Below are 14,123 nucleotides of genomic sequence, written 5' to 3'. Positions count from 1 at the left end.
CCAAAGTAAATTTAAAATCACAGTGTGATGTTGTCTGTGTCATGTTTTGCTAGGGGAATGTAGGTTCTCGAAGACTGAGTTATAAACAAATAGTTTCATCTGGAAAAGAGGCTTAGGCTCTCAATTTCAAGTTATTTATGTTGGGAAAAAATTCCAGTTGTCGAGGTGCTTTATAACTGCATGAGTGTGTAACTGGAGGCTAAAAATAAAGAACTGCTTGAACAAAATAAAGGAAAATTACTGAGTTAAGTCCTAAGTAGCATCTAAAATTTAAATCAATGAGCTTCTAAATTATCATTGTCATAACTCATTGTTATGATAAACAAAGCACAACACTGAACTAAGATGAGTGAGGTCAAAAGAAAGTGCAGCAGAGTTCCCACTGCTAACGGGGGACGAAAGAACATGAAACCGAGAAGCTGCCAACTGCCCCTTGGTGCACAGCAGCTTCTTCCCAGGACCCTGGTGCTTATTCCCGACTGCGCTTTAATTCTCCAGTCGATATTCATAACAGGAATTGTGATCCCGAAGTGGTCTGTTGTGCTAGATCCTATCTGCTTCATGGATGCTCAAACAGGAGGGAAGCCTCAAACGGAGAAATGAATTCTTAGACACAAGAGAAACTTATAGAAATGCCCGGGGGTCAGGCTGTCTTGTAGGGATGGGAGGCCCACTGCAGAGGTGGCCACGTGACTTGCACGTCTGAGGGTCACCGAGAGGCTCCTGGGTCATCAGCTTCCCTGGACCCTAAAGCAGTTTTGGGAATCGCCATTTCTTCCCTGTGGGTGAAAACACCCGGGGCCTGGCATCATCCACCCTCATAACACGGGCAGAGACTTTGAAGACAAGTTGTTCCCATCTACCCCACCTGGATCAGATGAAGAATTGGGAAAACAAAGATTCACAATGAAACCAAAATTCCAAGTACTCAGAAAGTGCCCATAGTGGTGGGAAGTGGTCTAGGACTACCATACCCCTAAAGGATACAGCCCAATCCTAGTGCAGTGATGACCCTTTCTTACATTTTTATCATGACTTCATAACAACTCTAGAAGTGAAGTAATGTCCTTATTTTTACAGATGAAGAAACTGGAGGTGAGTAAGTGATTCATAGCTAGCAGCCACCAGAGTAAAACTCAAATCCTCAGTCTTCCAATTCTGTAATGAGTAGACTTTCTGCCACACACTTACAGGGTGACCTCAGGAATATGTGTCGTAGGAACAATGGCTTTGGAGTCAGACCTGCATTTGCCTATCCTGGATGTACCATTTTTTAAGCCATATAATTGTGGTAAGTTCTTTAACTTCATTAAGCCTTAGTTTATTCATCTGTAAAATGGGGCCATGCATAACACCTAGCTCATGGGGCTACAGTGAGGATCAAATGCAATACGCATAGAGTATGCTCGGCACAGAACATGGCCTTCATTAGAGCCAGACAAGTGTTGAGGGTTTCAGGGCATGTTTGGGGCATGAACTCTGGAGGGAGGAATCCCCTTTCCTCCCATGTAGTACAGCATGCCTCAGGGTACAAAGCTCCCAAGGGGACATTTTACTGTAGCTAAATCTACTAGGAGATAAAAACTTGAGACAGTCAAGGAGTGCCTGGGGGCCTGAGCACTGAGCCTAGAATGGGTGTGAAGGAGGTCCACTGCACAGGGAGCACGTCTGTGCCTCCTCCCACACTGCCATCTGCGCTAAGTCCCTAAGGCAAAGAGGACCCTCCATCCCCACCTGGAAAGCCATGGAGTTGGCGGCAGCCAGAAATATCCTCAGAGGCAGCTTGGCCTTGTAGGACCTGTGGCTCCACAAGCGATGGGCACCAGCTGTCACACCCAGAGCAGTCAGGAGGAAGCAGAAGTAGGCTGCAAGACACAAGCAGGGAGAATGTCAGCAGATGTCAGTGCTTTTAAACTTCCCCCAAGCTTTTTTCTCCTCTGAATAAGGACCCATGTGAAATGGTGTCAGGGGAAGAATCCACAACATGAAGAATCAATAATTTGGGCAAATGCAAGCTTTTTATTGATTTGTAGCTTTCCAGTACCAGGTGGAAGTGGAGAGAACTTTCCTCAAGAAACTCTGACCTTGGAACATCATTTTTTCCTGTATCAAACAAATCTTCTATTTGTGAATGTTTCTTGCCAGTCTTGATGCCAAGCCACAACCGTACGGGTGAACTGCTTCCTTACTTAGGGGGAGAGCCCTAAACCAAGCTATATGTGGGCACGATCAGGCAGATAATCCTACACAATTGCCTCTAGCACTTAGCACTACAGGGGCCTCCATAAAGAAGCACCAAAGACCAGGCAACCAGCTGTGAGTACATCCCCTGAGCAGCTGTGAATGGTACCCAGACCAAGTTCTCAGGAAGCCCTCTTCAGTATAATATATCTTCATAAGAATTACTAGGGCACGTTCAGTGTCAATACACACATTTAAAGGGCGCACAATGTTACAGCTTCCAAAAGTCAAGTCTGATCTCAATCTATACTTAACACGGGTCTAAAAACAAGACTCACTCTTGGCACTCAGATTAAGGAGTCTGAATACATGTGGTTTTCATGAACTTGACAAAGCATTCCTAACTTGAAAGGTTAAAAACAAAAAACAACAATCTGCTCATAAATCACAGAAAGTAGCAGTAAATAAAAGGCTCTGACTTCTTTTGTTGTTGTAATTTAACCTCCATTAAATGGACAGCTATTTTCCATGTCATCCCTGGCCTTTAGGTCTCTGCCAATGATTTTTTTTCAACTGTCAAGTAGTTAGGGAACTAGTGAAATCTGTAATGGAAAAAGTGAATGTGACCCTCTTTGGCCAGCGGGCTAAGACACCGGACCTTGGCACAATAAAATGAATTCCCAGACTCCATGAAACACATTGGCCAAAAAAGAATCCCTCCGATCCATGGCTCCCAGGCAGGGCCTTACCACAGACTGCGGCATTGTCTTTGTCCTTTTGGGGATCTCCAGTATTTCAGGGATCGTTTACACGTCTGATCTGTCTATGTCTCGGCCACTGACAACTGGGCTCGAGTCAGAGCCTATACTGGGCAGCAGTGGCTGTTGGTGGTTTTTCATGGTCCTTCTTCTGTCAACAAGAATGTGGCCATGTGACCCAGGCCTGGCCTAGCACTGTACCCCATCTTCCTTGTCCTGGGAATAAACACTTGACCCAAAGTTTCTCTCTCTTCTGGCTCAAAGACTAAAGGTCTCACACCAATGCATGACTGTGACAGTAAAGAATGAGGTCCAGAAAGTGGGACATGAAAATGATGGACAGGTCCCCAAGAGCTAGGAGGACAGCTGCCTGCACTGAGCCACTGGCTGCGGGGTCTGAATTCCTATAGTTCTCCTTTTGATCAAGTGAGCCTCCCCAGTATTTCACACAGTTACGTGAGCCAACAAATTCCCTTTTCTTGCTTAAGCTAGTTTGCACTGGATTTCTGATACTAAAATTCTGCAGAACCTCTAGGAAAGAAAGCAACCTTCTGGTCATAGTCCAAATAAGGATAAACTGCAAAAACCCTGGGCTGGATGTGAGGCTTTATGGGCTATTCCACTGGCAGGACTCAGTTTTCCTATTTTAATGGGGCTAATGTGAGAGGTTCTTAACCTCTCTTCTCTCATCTTTGTGGAAATGAATATCCAAACAAGTTTTCTGCAGTGCTGGCTAGCTGGCTGCAAGGTAGTGAAGTATTCAGATACAGAATTGATTATTTCAAAAAAAAAAAAAAAAACAGGAGTAATGAGCAGTGTCAATGACTTTACTGAGTAGCTCATACTTCATAAAGAAAGGTGCCAGGTCAGTAGAAACCAGAATCACAAGATTACAGAACAGTGAGCAACAAAAAAATTGGTTGTATGCAAATAAGAGTCACCTATTCTGGTTAGCTCAACCAAAAAAATATTTAAAAGATACTGAGTAGCCTACAGAACTCACTGGAAGGTTAGAGGATAGGGTTTGTGTATACAGCCTCCAAGATGGCCCCAGGGCTCCTCGCCTCCTGGTATTCATGGCCTAGTGTAGTATGACTTCAGTTTGCTAGCAGATTCTCTCTTCCCTTGGGTATGATGATGTAAGCTGCCATATTGGGGAGGCCCAGGGGCAAGGAACTCAGGGTGGCCTTCAGCCAACAGCTAGCCAGGAAATGAGGCCCTCAGTTCAACAGTCCTCAGGGAATCAAGTCCTGCCCACAACAATGTAAGTGAGCTTAGCCGAGCCCTCAGCTAAGACCACGGCCCTAGCCAACACATTACTGCCCCGTGACAGATCCTGAAGCGGAAGACCCAGCCTAGCTGCACCTGGATCCCTGCTCTATAAAAACTGTGAGATGAATGCATGTTGTTTTAAGCTGCTAAGTTTGGGGGTAATTTGTTCTGCCAATAGTAGGTAACTAATGCAGGACTTAAGTAGGAAATTTCCTTCAAAGGAACGAAGGTACAGTTTAAATCCCAGTTTAAGAACAGTTTGCCATGTACAGGAACAGGAAAAAGACTCATGTTGCATGGGTCTGGGGGCAGGGAGGGAGGAGGGGAGTGACTGCTAACAGGTACAGAGTTTTGGTGGTAGAGAGTGATAAAATTTTCCTGAAACTGATTTTGGTGATGGTTGCACAAGTCTGTGAATATGCTAAAAGCCAATGATTTGCACACTTTAGATGAGTTGTATGGTTTAAGTTATAGCTCAATAAAGTCATAACTAAAAAAAAATGACTGAACTGCTATTAGATTTTGTTATTATGTATATTTTCTCAATGTAAAATAAAGTAGACATGTTACAAAACAACACAGGACAAAACAAGTAAGAATCAGCTGTTTGCCTAGGACTGACACTTAGCTTACTACCACCTGACGCTCATGTCACACTGTGGACCCTTAAATCTTCCACAGCTGCCAAGAACAATGTCTGTTTGACCCTACATCTATGCTTGAACCTATCCACACCCAGGATTTCAAGGCAGAGACACCTAACTGCCTAGAGCTTGGATCACAACGGGAGGCTCTAGCAACAGAAAAGGGAGAACCCTCGGCCCCTTGGGCTTCCACAGTGGAAGGCAGAGCCCCCCATCTATCCAGATCCCCCATCACAGTGATGTCTGAAGAATGATTATAGTGACCTTCTCTGGACCACACAACCAGAGAACAGTCCTGGATGGGTGCTAAGAACCAAAAATTAAAACTCCCTTAATTCTGGACCTGATTGAGGGGAGAGTTGGACAGCCTCCTTCAAGACCCATCCCTGAGTGCTACACAGAAGGAAGCAATTGACAGAGTTCTTTATTCCTCGCTTATTATCTATGTCTGTCTAGCATCAGAGTGAAAGCTAATAAGTAGTCATAATAGCAACCATTGACTGAGAGCTTTCTATGTGCCAGGTCCTGTTGTAAGTGCTTCATACATAGTAACTCACTGACTCCTCACCTCAGGTCTACAGGGTGGGTCATATGTTGTCTCTGTCTTAAAAATGAAGGAATCCAGACATAAAGTGATACAGCCAGGATACAGTTTAAGGCAGGAAGAGCCCACACTCTGAATACCTCTGCTGGTGGCCTGACCCCCCGGCTGCCTTAATTCTGGCTGGAGAAGCTTGAATGCATCATGTCCTTCTAATCAGCTCAAAACAGAAGCTGAAGGTCAAAACCCTGTTTTGTGTTCTGCCTTCACCATACGGCAAATTTACTTACAGTAACGCCTTCATTGTCATTCTGCATGCAGTTCAGCCTCTGCTTGTCATAAACATGAGTACCAGGTGACCCAAGACTTCACGAGACAGTTTACTGAGCTCCTATTACGGGCCGGGCACTGAGCTCAGGATGGGGTTCACCAGGCGACCACACAAATATGGCCCCTTCCCTCCTTGAGTTGACAGGAATTTGAAAAGTCAATTACTTACGATATAATTACAAATTACAGCAAGTGCTATGGAAGAAATGAACAGACTAATATGAGAGACTAAAAGGGGGTAATTTAGTTTGGGGAATGGGTGAAAACTGCAGAGAAAGTAAGAATTAAGCTAATCCCTAAAGGATGAGGAAGAGGCAAGATTCAGATAGAGACCAATAGATGCAAAGTCCTGGGCTGGAAAAGAGGATTTGATAAAAAGCCTGTATCTAACCACCTCACACCCACAGATGGTTACTATAACAAAACAAAAGCAAGCAGAAAATAAGAGTTGGTGAGGATGTGGAGAAATTGGAATCCCTACTATACTGCTAGTGGGAATGCAAAATGCAGCCACTATGGCAAACAGTATGCACAGAAAGTAGAGGGGGAAAAACAGTACCAACCCTAATCACTCTCTGTTCATATTTTGCTGTAACTCCTTCGAACACTTCTTAAAATAACCTCCTTTTGTTCACCTTCAAATACTCTGCACACATAAGATCATTGCAATCCCTATTATAAGAATGATAAAATGAAAAGATCAATATTTAGGAACAGACAGCAAAAGGAAGTCGCTTCACATGATTTCCTAAGCCAAATGCACGGTAAAATTCCTCTTAAAAAAGAAAAATGCACCACATGGCCTAACAGAGAGTCAGAAGAGAGGCTGGAGAAGGCAGTCCACTCTCATGGCCCACCTGCCACAGAGCACCAATTTACCAACATATCTAATTGTATTGGTCTACTCCTATAAGGTAGATGTCCTAACCCCCATTTTAAAGATGTGCAAAACTGAGGCCCAGAGCCATTAAGTGACTGCCTCAGGATCAAACACTGACAGAACTGGGGCCCAAACACCAGATCAGTCTGGCTCCAAGACCTCTCCTCTGGTGCGGTGGTTCTCAGCCCCGGCTGCCCCTGCCCGTTGCAGTTATGGGATCATTAACAGACTCCAGGCCCATAGGGCCCAGTGAATCAAAGAGGACTGGCAGAACGGGCATCTCTTCGGGTGATTCTGATGCACAACCAGGACTGAGAAAACGCCGCGCTATAAGGTACACCATCTCTTAGAGGCCATCTGGTCTCATTCCCTGAAGTTACAAATGGATAAACCCAGATCTACAGTGCTCGGCGCTTGCTCCAGCCCACCCACACGCTGACCCTGTGCGGAGCCCCTGGGCCCCCGCGGGGCTCGGTAAATGCTAAGCGATTCTAGACCCTCCGGATCAGGAGAGACCAGGCTGCCCTTTCGTGTGACCTCAGAGCGCTGGCACGCTTCTCCTGGAGGCGCCTTTGATGCTGTAAGCTGCTCCCCACCCCGTCCCGGGTTCCCCACGCGGGAGCCTTTGATTCCAGGCACCGGGATGGAGGGCGGGGTGTGCAGCGGCGGCTTAGGCTTTGAGAACCCGGAGGGAGGACACGAAGCCCGCACGCAACAGTCTTCCGACGAGGGAAGGGGGGAGGCGATGGGAGCGGGATGGGGAGAGACAGCAGCGGGATTAGGGGGAGGAGGGGAGGAAGCAGAGGGAGAAGGCTCCTGGGGACAGGGCCATATGGGGGACGGGCTGGGGCCCGAATGGGAGAAGACAACGCCCTTGAATATCTGCCTTTCCCACCAGTTCAAGTGTTTCGAAAGTCACTTCTGGGTTCGGGCCAATAAATGATTGTTTCTCTTCTCCAGTCCTTCCCAGATTTGGCAGATAAATGGAGAAAAGCAGACAGAGCCCTAGATGGATACAGATACATATATACACATATGATTGATTGGTCTAACGGTTAAAGTGGACCTGGGGTTGAATCCCTGGTATATCACTTATCAGTGTGAGTTAATCTCTGAGCCTTAGTTTCTCCACGCATAAAGTGGGGAAAATAGAACCCTGCCCTATGGGTTTGTTGTAAGGCTGAAAGAAGCAATGCATGTACAATGTGAGCCAGGCCTGGCCAGCAGCACTGACGTGTGTTATTGCTCCAGTTATGAATGCCACCCCACTGCCTCTGAAAATATCCCCTTCCTGGATAAGCCCCTGTGAAGACACCCACATTTGTCATCATTCTAGACCAGAGGTTCTCAAGGAGGTGGGTGATTTTGCCTCCTCTTCCCTCCTGGGACAAAGTCTTCAGACATTATTAGTTGTCACAAACCAAAACTTGAAAGATGCTACTAGCGCCCAGTGGGTAGAGACCAGGCATACAGTTGAGCACCGTGCATTGCCCAGATGCCGCCTACAACAAACAAGTACCCGCACCAAAATGTCAGTAGTGCGTAGGTAGAGAATCCTGCTCTGATTCCCAGGGACAGTTCTTGAAACTTCCCTGTTCATTCTCATGGTGTGACTGCACCTGGCCCTGCTTCTCACACCTCTCTGGTTTTGTGAAGAGCTGGAGGAGTAACTCACTTCTCATTATGTAACAAACAAGCTGAAAACAAAGAACTATGATGAACAATTATTTTAGATCACTGATTCTCAATGCCACACTCATCACCAGGGGATCTTGTTAAAGTGCGTATGCTGGGCCCCATTCCCAGAGATTCAGTAGGTCTGGGGAGAGACCCAGGAGTTTTGTTTCTAACAGGTTTGCAGGTGGCGCTGATGCTGTTGGTCCAGGGTCTGAGTGTGTAGCTGACCGACCAGATGTGAAAGAGAAGGGCTGACAAGGGGCTGCAGTGACAGCGCAAGTTCCTCTATGGCCACTCATCTCATGAGATGGTGTCACAAAGAATTTCAGTAAGACCTTATGTCTTCCCATTAAAGGTTTGGATTTATAATGTTTGCAATTCTGTAGCAATTTTCTCCAGGGTACTATTTCAACACTTCACTCAAAATTACATTTCCACAGGATCTTGAAGACTGTGGGCTCAGAAGCAAAGGGCTTTTCTTTACTATTAAAACCTTCTCAATTCTATCACATTTAACAATAACTAACAGCTCCTCTTTGCAATCCCCACCTCCTTTCACTTCGCCACCTTCCACCGTGCTGCACTTGGACTGAAGGGAGATACGTTCTCTGCTGCCAAGGCGTGAATTTAGGAAGATTCAGCTGAAAGGGAACAGAACAGGAGAGAGAAGAGTGATGGACAAGGACAGTGCTTTTCAAACTGATGTGCTTGCACACCACCTAGGGATCTTGTTAAGTTGCAGATACTAATCCAGTAGGTCTGGGCAGGGCCAGCGATTCTGCACTTCCAACAAGCTCCCAGGTAACACTGCTGTCCCAGGGACCACATTTTGAGTTGCAAGTCTCTGAGTAATCCCTGCAGAGACTCATTTAGGACCAAGGAAACCTAGCCTCTCCTCTTGGCTTGTGATGCAGACGGAAGGATTTTTAGTGACAGAGCCCAGGATGGAAATCTCGTCTCCCTACCCACAGCCTGTGCCCACTTGTCCTACCTTCCTCTCCTGCTTGCTTTCTTTTTGCAGGCACCGAGTGAAAAAGTTGATTTCAGGTAGATTTTAAAATTGAGAAGATGAGACAAGGGTTGCCTTCAAAGCATCACAAAAGCAATTCCATAATATAAAAACACAAGAACTGAGCTGCTAAAAGAACCACAGGTTGGAGCCCACATGTGTTTGCAGTATCCCCTTCACACCTTGGTGTGGGAAGAGGTCTGATGAAAGAAACAAGGTCCTTTGACAGGAATAAGAATTTGTTAAGCAGAACCTTCAGAGCCCTTAATCATCACAGAATGGTGTGGACAGCCTTTCTCCTGAAGGAAAGTATATAAAACAAGTTGACCAAACTGAATGGCTGGGGGAAGGGAGGGGAAGAGCTATTTCCTTTGTTCTTAGGAAAATGTCAAAGACTAGCACTGTTCTGCTCCCAGTCCCCTTCTAAAAATATTTGGCATCTAATCAAAGTGGTCACATGAGTAAGAAGAGCTATATTTGGAGCTGTCAATCATCTAATATTTTACTAAAAATGCAAAAAACAAACAAAAATCAAATTTATTTTATTCTCTTTATTATTTGTTTGTTATGACACCAGAGCAAGTCCTTAAGAGATAACTGTTCAAGAGTATAAACTGGTTTGGACTGGGATCTTTCCACCGTGGTTTCCTGCTCCCTCTATGCCATCTTCCTTGTTCAAAACCTGTTCCTCTCCCTCAGATGACACAAAGCATCTCTTGGGGGTAGGGGGGCGGGGAGAGAAATCATTTATTAGGTGTGGGAATCAGAGCTGGCTGAAACAACTCATAGAGAACGCTGGCTCCACAGAGAAGTGAGGCAGCACACAGGTAACGCGGTGAATTCACAGGTGAATTGTCTGCCTGTCATTTCCTAGCTGGGGGGTGGGGGGGGTCCATCCCACTCTTTCTTAGCCTTAGTTCTCTTCTGCATGAAACAAGCAAACAAAATAAAACAAACGGTTATTGTGAGACAAGTGAAAATATTTGTCAGGTGTTTAGCAAATCGTAATACCTTAATAAACATGACTGAAAAGATCATTATTCTTATCACTAGGCAACCATTGTCAGGCTGAGGCTGAGTGCCCAGGAAGCAATGCCTGCAGAGGAAAGGATGCCCCAGGTCTTGAGAGCGGCTCTTTTTCTTACCCTGATCCTCAGCCCTCCCAGGTTCTCAGAGGTGAATTTGGAAAAAGCAAGCATGGTCATGTACAGGGTAACTCCCACCATCCATCTCTCTCTCTTAGCCGATCAGAATCAAGACACAACTATCACAGAATTACAGCTAATTGAACACAAAGAACAGTGCACTGCACTATGGGTACGCTGCATTTCTTTCTTCATTAATTATTCAGTTTTTATTTTTCTCTTGGGCAGTGTGTGTGTGTGTGTGTGTGTGTGTGTGTGTGTGAGCAAGAGAGAGGAGCATGTACACTTTACATTGTTACTTCACGGTGTGCAAGCACAGTAATTTCTCTGACCATAAATGGGAAACTGTGATATCAAAAATGTCGGCCCCCATGAAGGAAGATGAAAATTTAAAAACAGCACTCCAACTGGTCACTTTGAGGGAAGTGGAAAAATAAGGAATAATTTCTGCCCTCATCATCTGCATTACCTGGGTAATTATGACTTCTCATCCCTCTGTTTCTCTCTTCTAACAAGCAGTTTCTCTCACGGGATTAAGACAGCCAGTGCTTGAAGCCCAGGGCTGGAGGTTTAAGCAGGAGTCAGCAGGTACCCTAGCAGCAGTGAACCGTGAAGATTTGTCACCCAGACCCTCAGAAGGCTGAGTGCTGAGCCCTGGAGGGGTGTGTATCGGGGAAAAGTTCTGACAAGAAAAGCCCAGGGCACCACTGTTGCTTTTAGGTCTGAGAATTAAAGTGGAGTCCAAGGAAGGCTCCTAGGAGGCACTGCTTTCTCTCCGTCTTTGTTCCTCAAGGATCCCCTCACCCTTCTCACCAGGAAGGGTCCTCTGTGGCTCAGAGTGGACGCGGCTCTGAACAAACTGCCCCCGTGGAGCAGCCCCAGGCCATGTTTGGCCGTGAAGTGTACTCAGTGCCCCCAAAGGGAAAAATGATACAATGCAGTCCCTTCAACATTGTTTTTAACACAATAATGTTTCTGCCTTAAATAGAAGAAAAGAGTTAAAAGTTTAATCATATGGCATTTTATCAAGACACCAAGAAACCCCCTTCGATTCTCTGACTGGTGACCGCATCGTCAAGGTAGCCTGACCTAGTGCGCGAACCCCCGTTTCAAGGATTTTCTTCACACATTTTCATTCCTGCCAGGTCTCTCTAAGTTGATGTGAATAACCCAAGGCAGACTTTTTTTTTCCTTTGCAGGACAATCCAGGGTCTGGTTTTCTGGTCTTCATAGGTTTTGAAGCAAAAAAATCCCACCTAATTTGTAAGTTGCCTTAGCAAAACATAGCCTTCCTTCATTCATTCCTTCTTTGGCAAACCTGTGCCAGCACCTTCCAGTGTGGCCGGTTTTCTGTGAGGTACCCAGTATGGAAACAGGCAACATCCTCCCCTGGAGCCTCACAGCCTGCTGACTCCTCAAACCTTCAGCCCTCAGGCCCCATCAGCCCATAGACTGGGGAAAAAAAAACTGATCCAACAATTAAAAATAGAGGATTTCAAAATTTAAAATCTCTATTTCTAGCTTCTCCTGAAAAATGGAAAGATCTGGCAACCTCAGACCACCTCACTTTCCTGCATGTCAGCTTTCTACTGGAACTAAATGCCCCTTCCCTTCCGACGTCACCCCCACTCACCCCACACACATACACACGAGAATCAACTCTCTTTGTTTATTACCTGCCCAGCCTCTGATCTGGAGCAGCACCAAGGTCCTACCTATTAGGCACAGAAGACAGCACTGAATGCCCACAATACATTTTCTTTAGAAGGAAAACAAATAAATATAATAGTAAATATATAATAACGAATCCAGCCTAGGTTATATTTGTCTTTATGCCAATACAATTGTAAAATGTAATTTCTCACTTTTTTGATGGTGGAAGGGGTGCACGATGGCAAAAGTCATAACTCACTGAGTATAACTGAGTTATAGCAACTCCTGACTTGGAGAATTGGTGATTAACAGGGAAAGATTTAAGCATGTAGCCTGTCTTTTTAGAAAGAACAAAAATTCACTCCCAGTTGAAATGGGAAAGCTCTTCTTTTCAGAAGAGTTCCAGCTAATAAATGGAGATTTGGGAGGAAATCACCCTTGTGCACTCCGTAGTTTCCCCGTGTGCTCTGGTCAGGGGACAACTCCACCAATCTTCCCTTTGGGACCCAGGCACTCATTTCTCCAACCACTGGCACTGTTAGTGCCTAATAGCTCACAGCTGAGTCTCCCCCTAGACACTGCCCTCCACGGAAGGAAGCTGCCAAGCCCAAGGTTCCGCCCCTCCCTGGGGGCAGCCTGCATGCAATGCTTAGCTGATACAGGGCTACAAAGGCCTGGCCTTGGCCTCAGTTTGCCTCATCTCTGAAGGACCATCCTGTCCAGAGCTGCCCAAAGCAGACACGGGGGCCTCTGCGGCAACCACACCGCAGTTTAGCTTCTCTCATCCTCTTGCAGATGTTACCAAGCACGGTCCCCCATAAACCGGCACACAAGTCTGCAGCACAGAATCTGTTTCCCAAAGAACCCAACCTAAGAACCCGATAAATAATGGATTCCAGCAAGAATCATCAATGGATGCCGTTATGATGTTGACCTGGGTCTCCCCAAAATTGCAAGTTGAAGTCCTAATCCTGCCGGTGCCCCCAGAATGTGACCATATATGCAGACAGGATCTTTACAGCTGGACCCTGTAGGACAGTGTGAGCCCTAATCCAGTATGACTGGTGTCCTTCTAAGAAGGGTAACTTTGGACACAGGCACACACAGAGGGAAGACGATGTGAAGTGACACAGGGAGATGGCCATCTACAAGCCAAGGAGAGAAGCCTGGAACAGACCCTTGCCTCGGAGCCCTCAGAAGGAACCAACTCTGCCAACACCTTGACTTAAGGCCTCTGCCCTCCAGAATCATGGAACAATACATTCCTGTTGCTCAAGCCACCCAGTCTGTGCTACTTTTTTCCAGTTGCCATAGCAAACTAATACAGATACTAAAAGCATCAGGTCAAAGGACTGTTGGAAGCTGGATACCCCCATGGGGTCAAAGTGTCATCCCCCAGACTTCTTACTAACTGTAAAGGGGGAAATCAAGTTTCACAAAGCAGGAATCTGACACTTAACCAAGAGATGAAATTTAGCATCAGTAATAGTGAAGAACTTGATGCTGGATGCCTTTTGATGGAATAAATATGATGCACATAGCATCACTGTCGATGCATCGGTGCCAAATAGGCTTACTTTCATCTAAATATGCTTTTATACCTAGCTCCCAGTATACAGAATATGGGGCAGGGAACAAGCAGACAATTCAAAATGTGGAACATTCTACAGAAATTGGCCTGGTCTCTTCAAAAAGTCAATGTCAATATCCAGAAAAAAACCCTAATTTGAAAAGATACATGCACCCCAATGTTCATAGCAGCACTATTTACAATAGCCAAGACATGGAAGCAACCTAAATGTCCATTGACAGATGACTGGATAAAGATGTGGTGTGTGTGTGTATGTGTATATATATAATGGGATATCACTCAGCCATAAGTAAAGAATGAAATAATGCTATTTGCAAAAACATGGATGGACCTAGAAATTATCATACTAAGTGAAGTAAGTCAGAGAAAGACAAATATCATATCACTTATATATGGAATCTTAAAAAAATGATACAAATGAACTTATTTACAAAACAAGACA

General features: G+C 45.5%; 1 protein-coding gene across 1 annotated transcript in view; it reads right to left on the bottom strand.

Moving 5' to 3' along the window:
- Positions 1–14,123, bottom strand: part of SCD5 (stearoyl-CoA desaturase 5) — a 122,478-nt gene that overhangs the window by 46,644 nt on the left and 61,711 nt on the right. Inside the window, exon 2 of the mRNA XM_032456698.1 lies at positions 1,735–1,865. Coding sequence (XP_032312589.1) covers positions 1,735–1,865 — 131 coding nt within the window. The remainder of the gene's footprint in view (positions 1–1,734; positions 1,866–14,123) is intronic.

This window comes from Camelus ferus, chromosome 2 (assembly GCF_009834535.1).
Source record: "Camelus ferus isolate YT-003-E chromosome 2, BCGSAC_Cfer_1.0, whole genome shotgun sequence".
Lineage (NCBI taxonomy): Eukaryota > Metazoa > Chordata > Mammalia > Artiodactyla > Camelidae > Camelus > Camelus ferus.
This window is presented reverse-complemented; position numbering and strand designations above follow the sequence as displayed.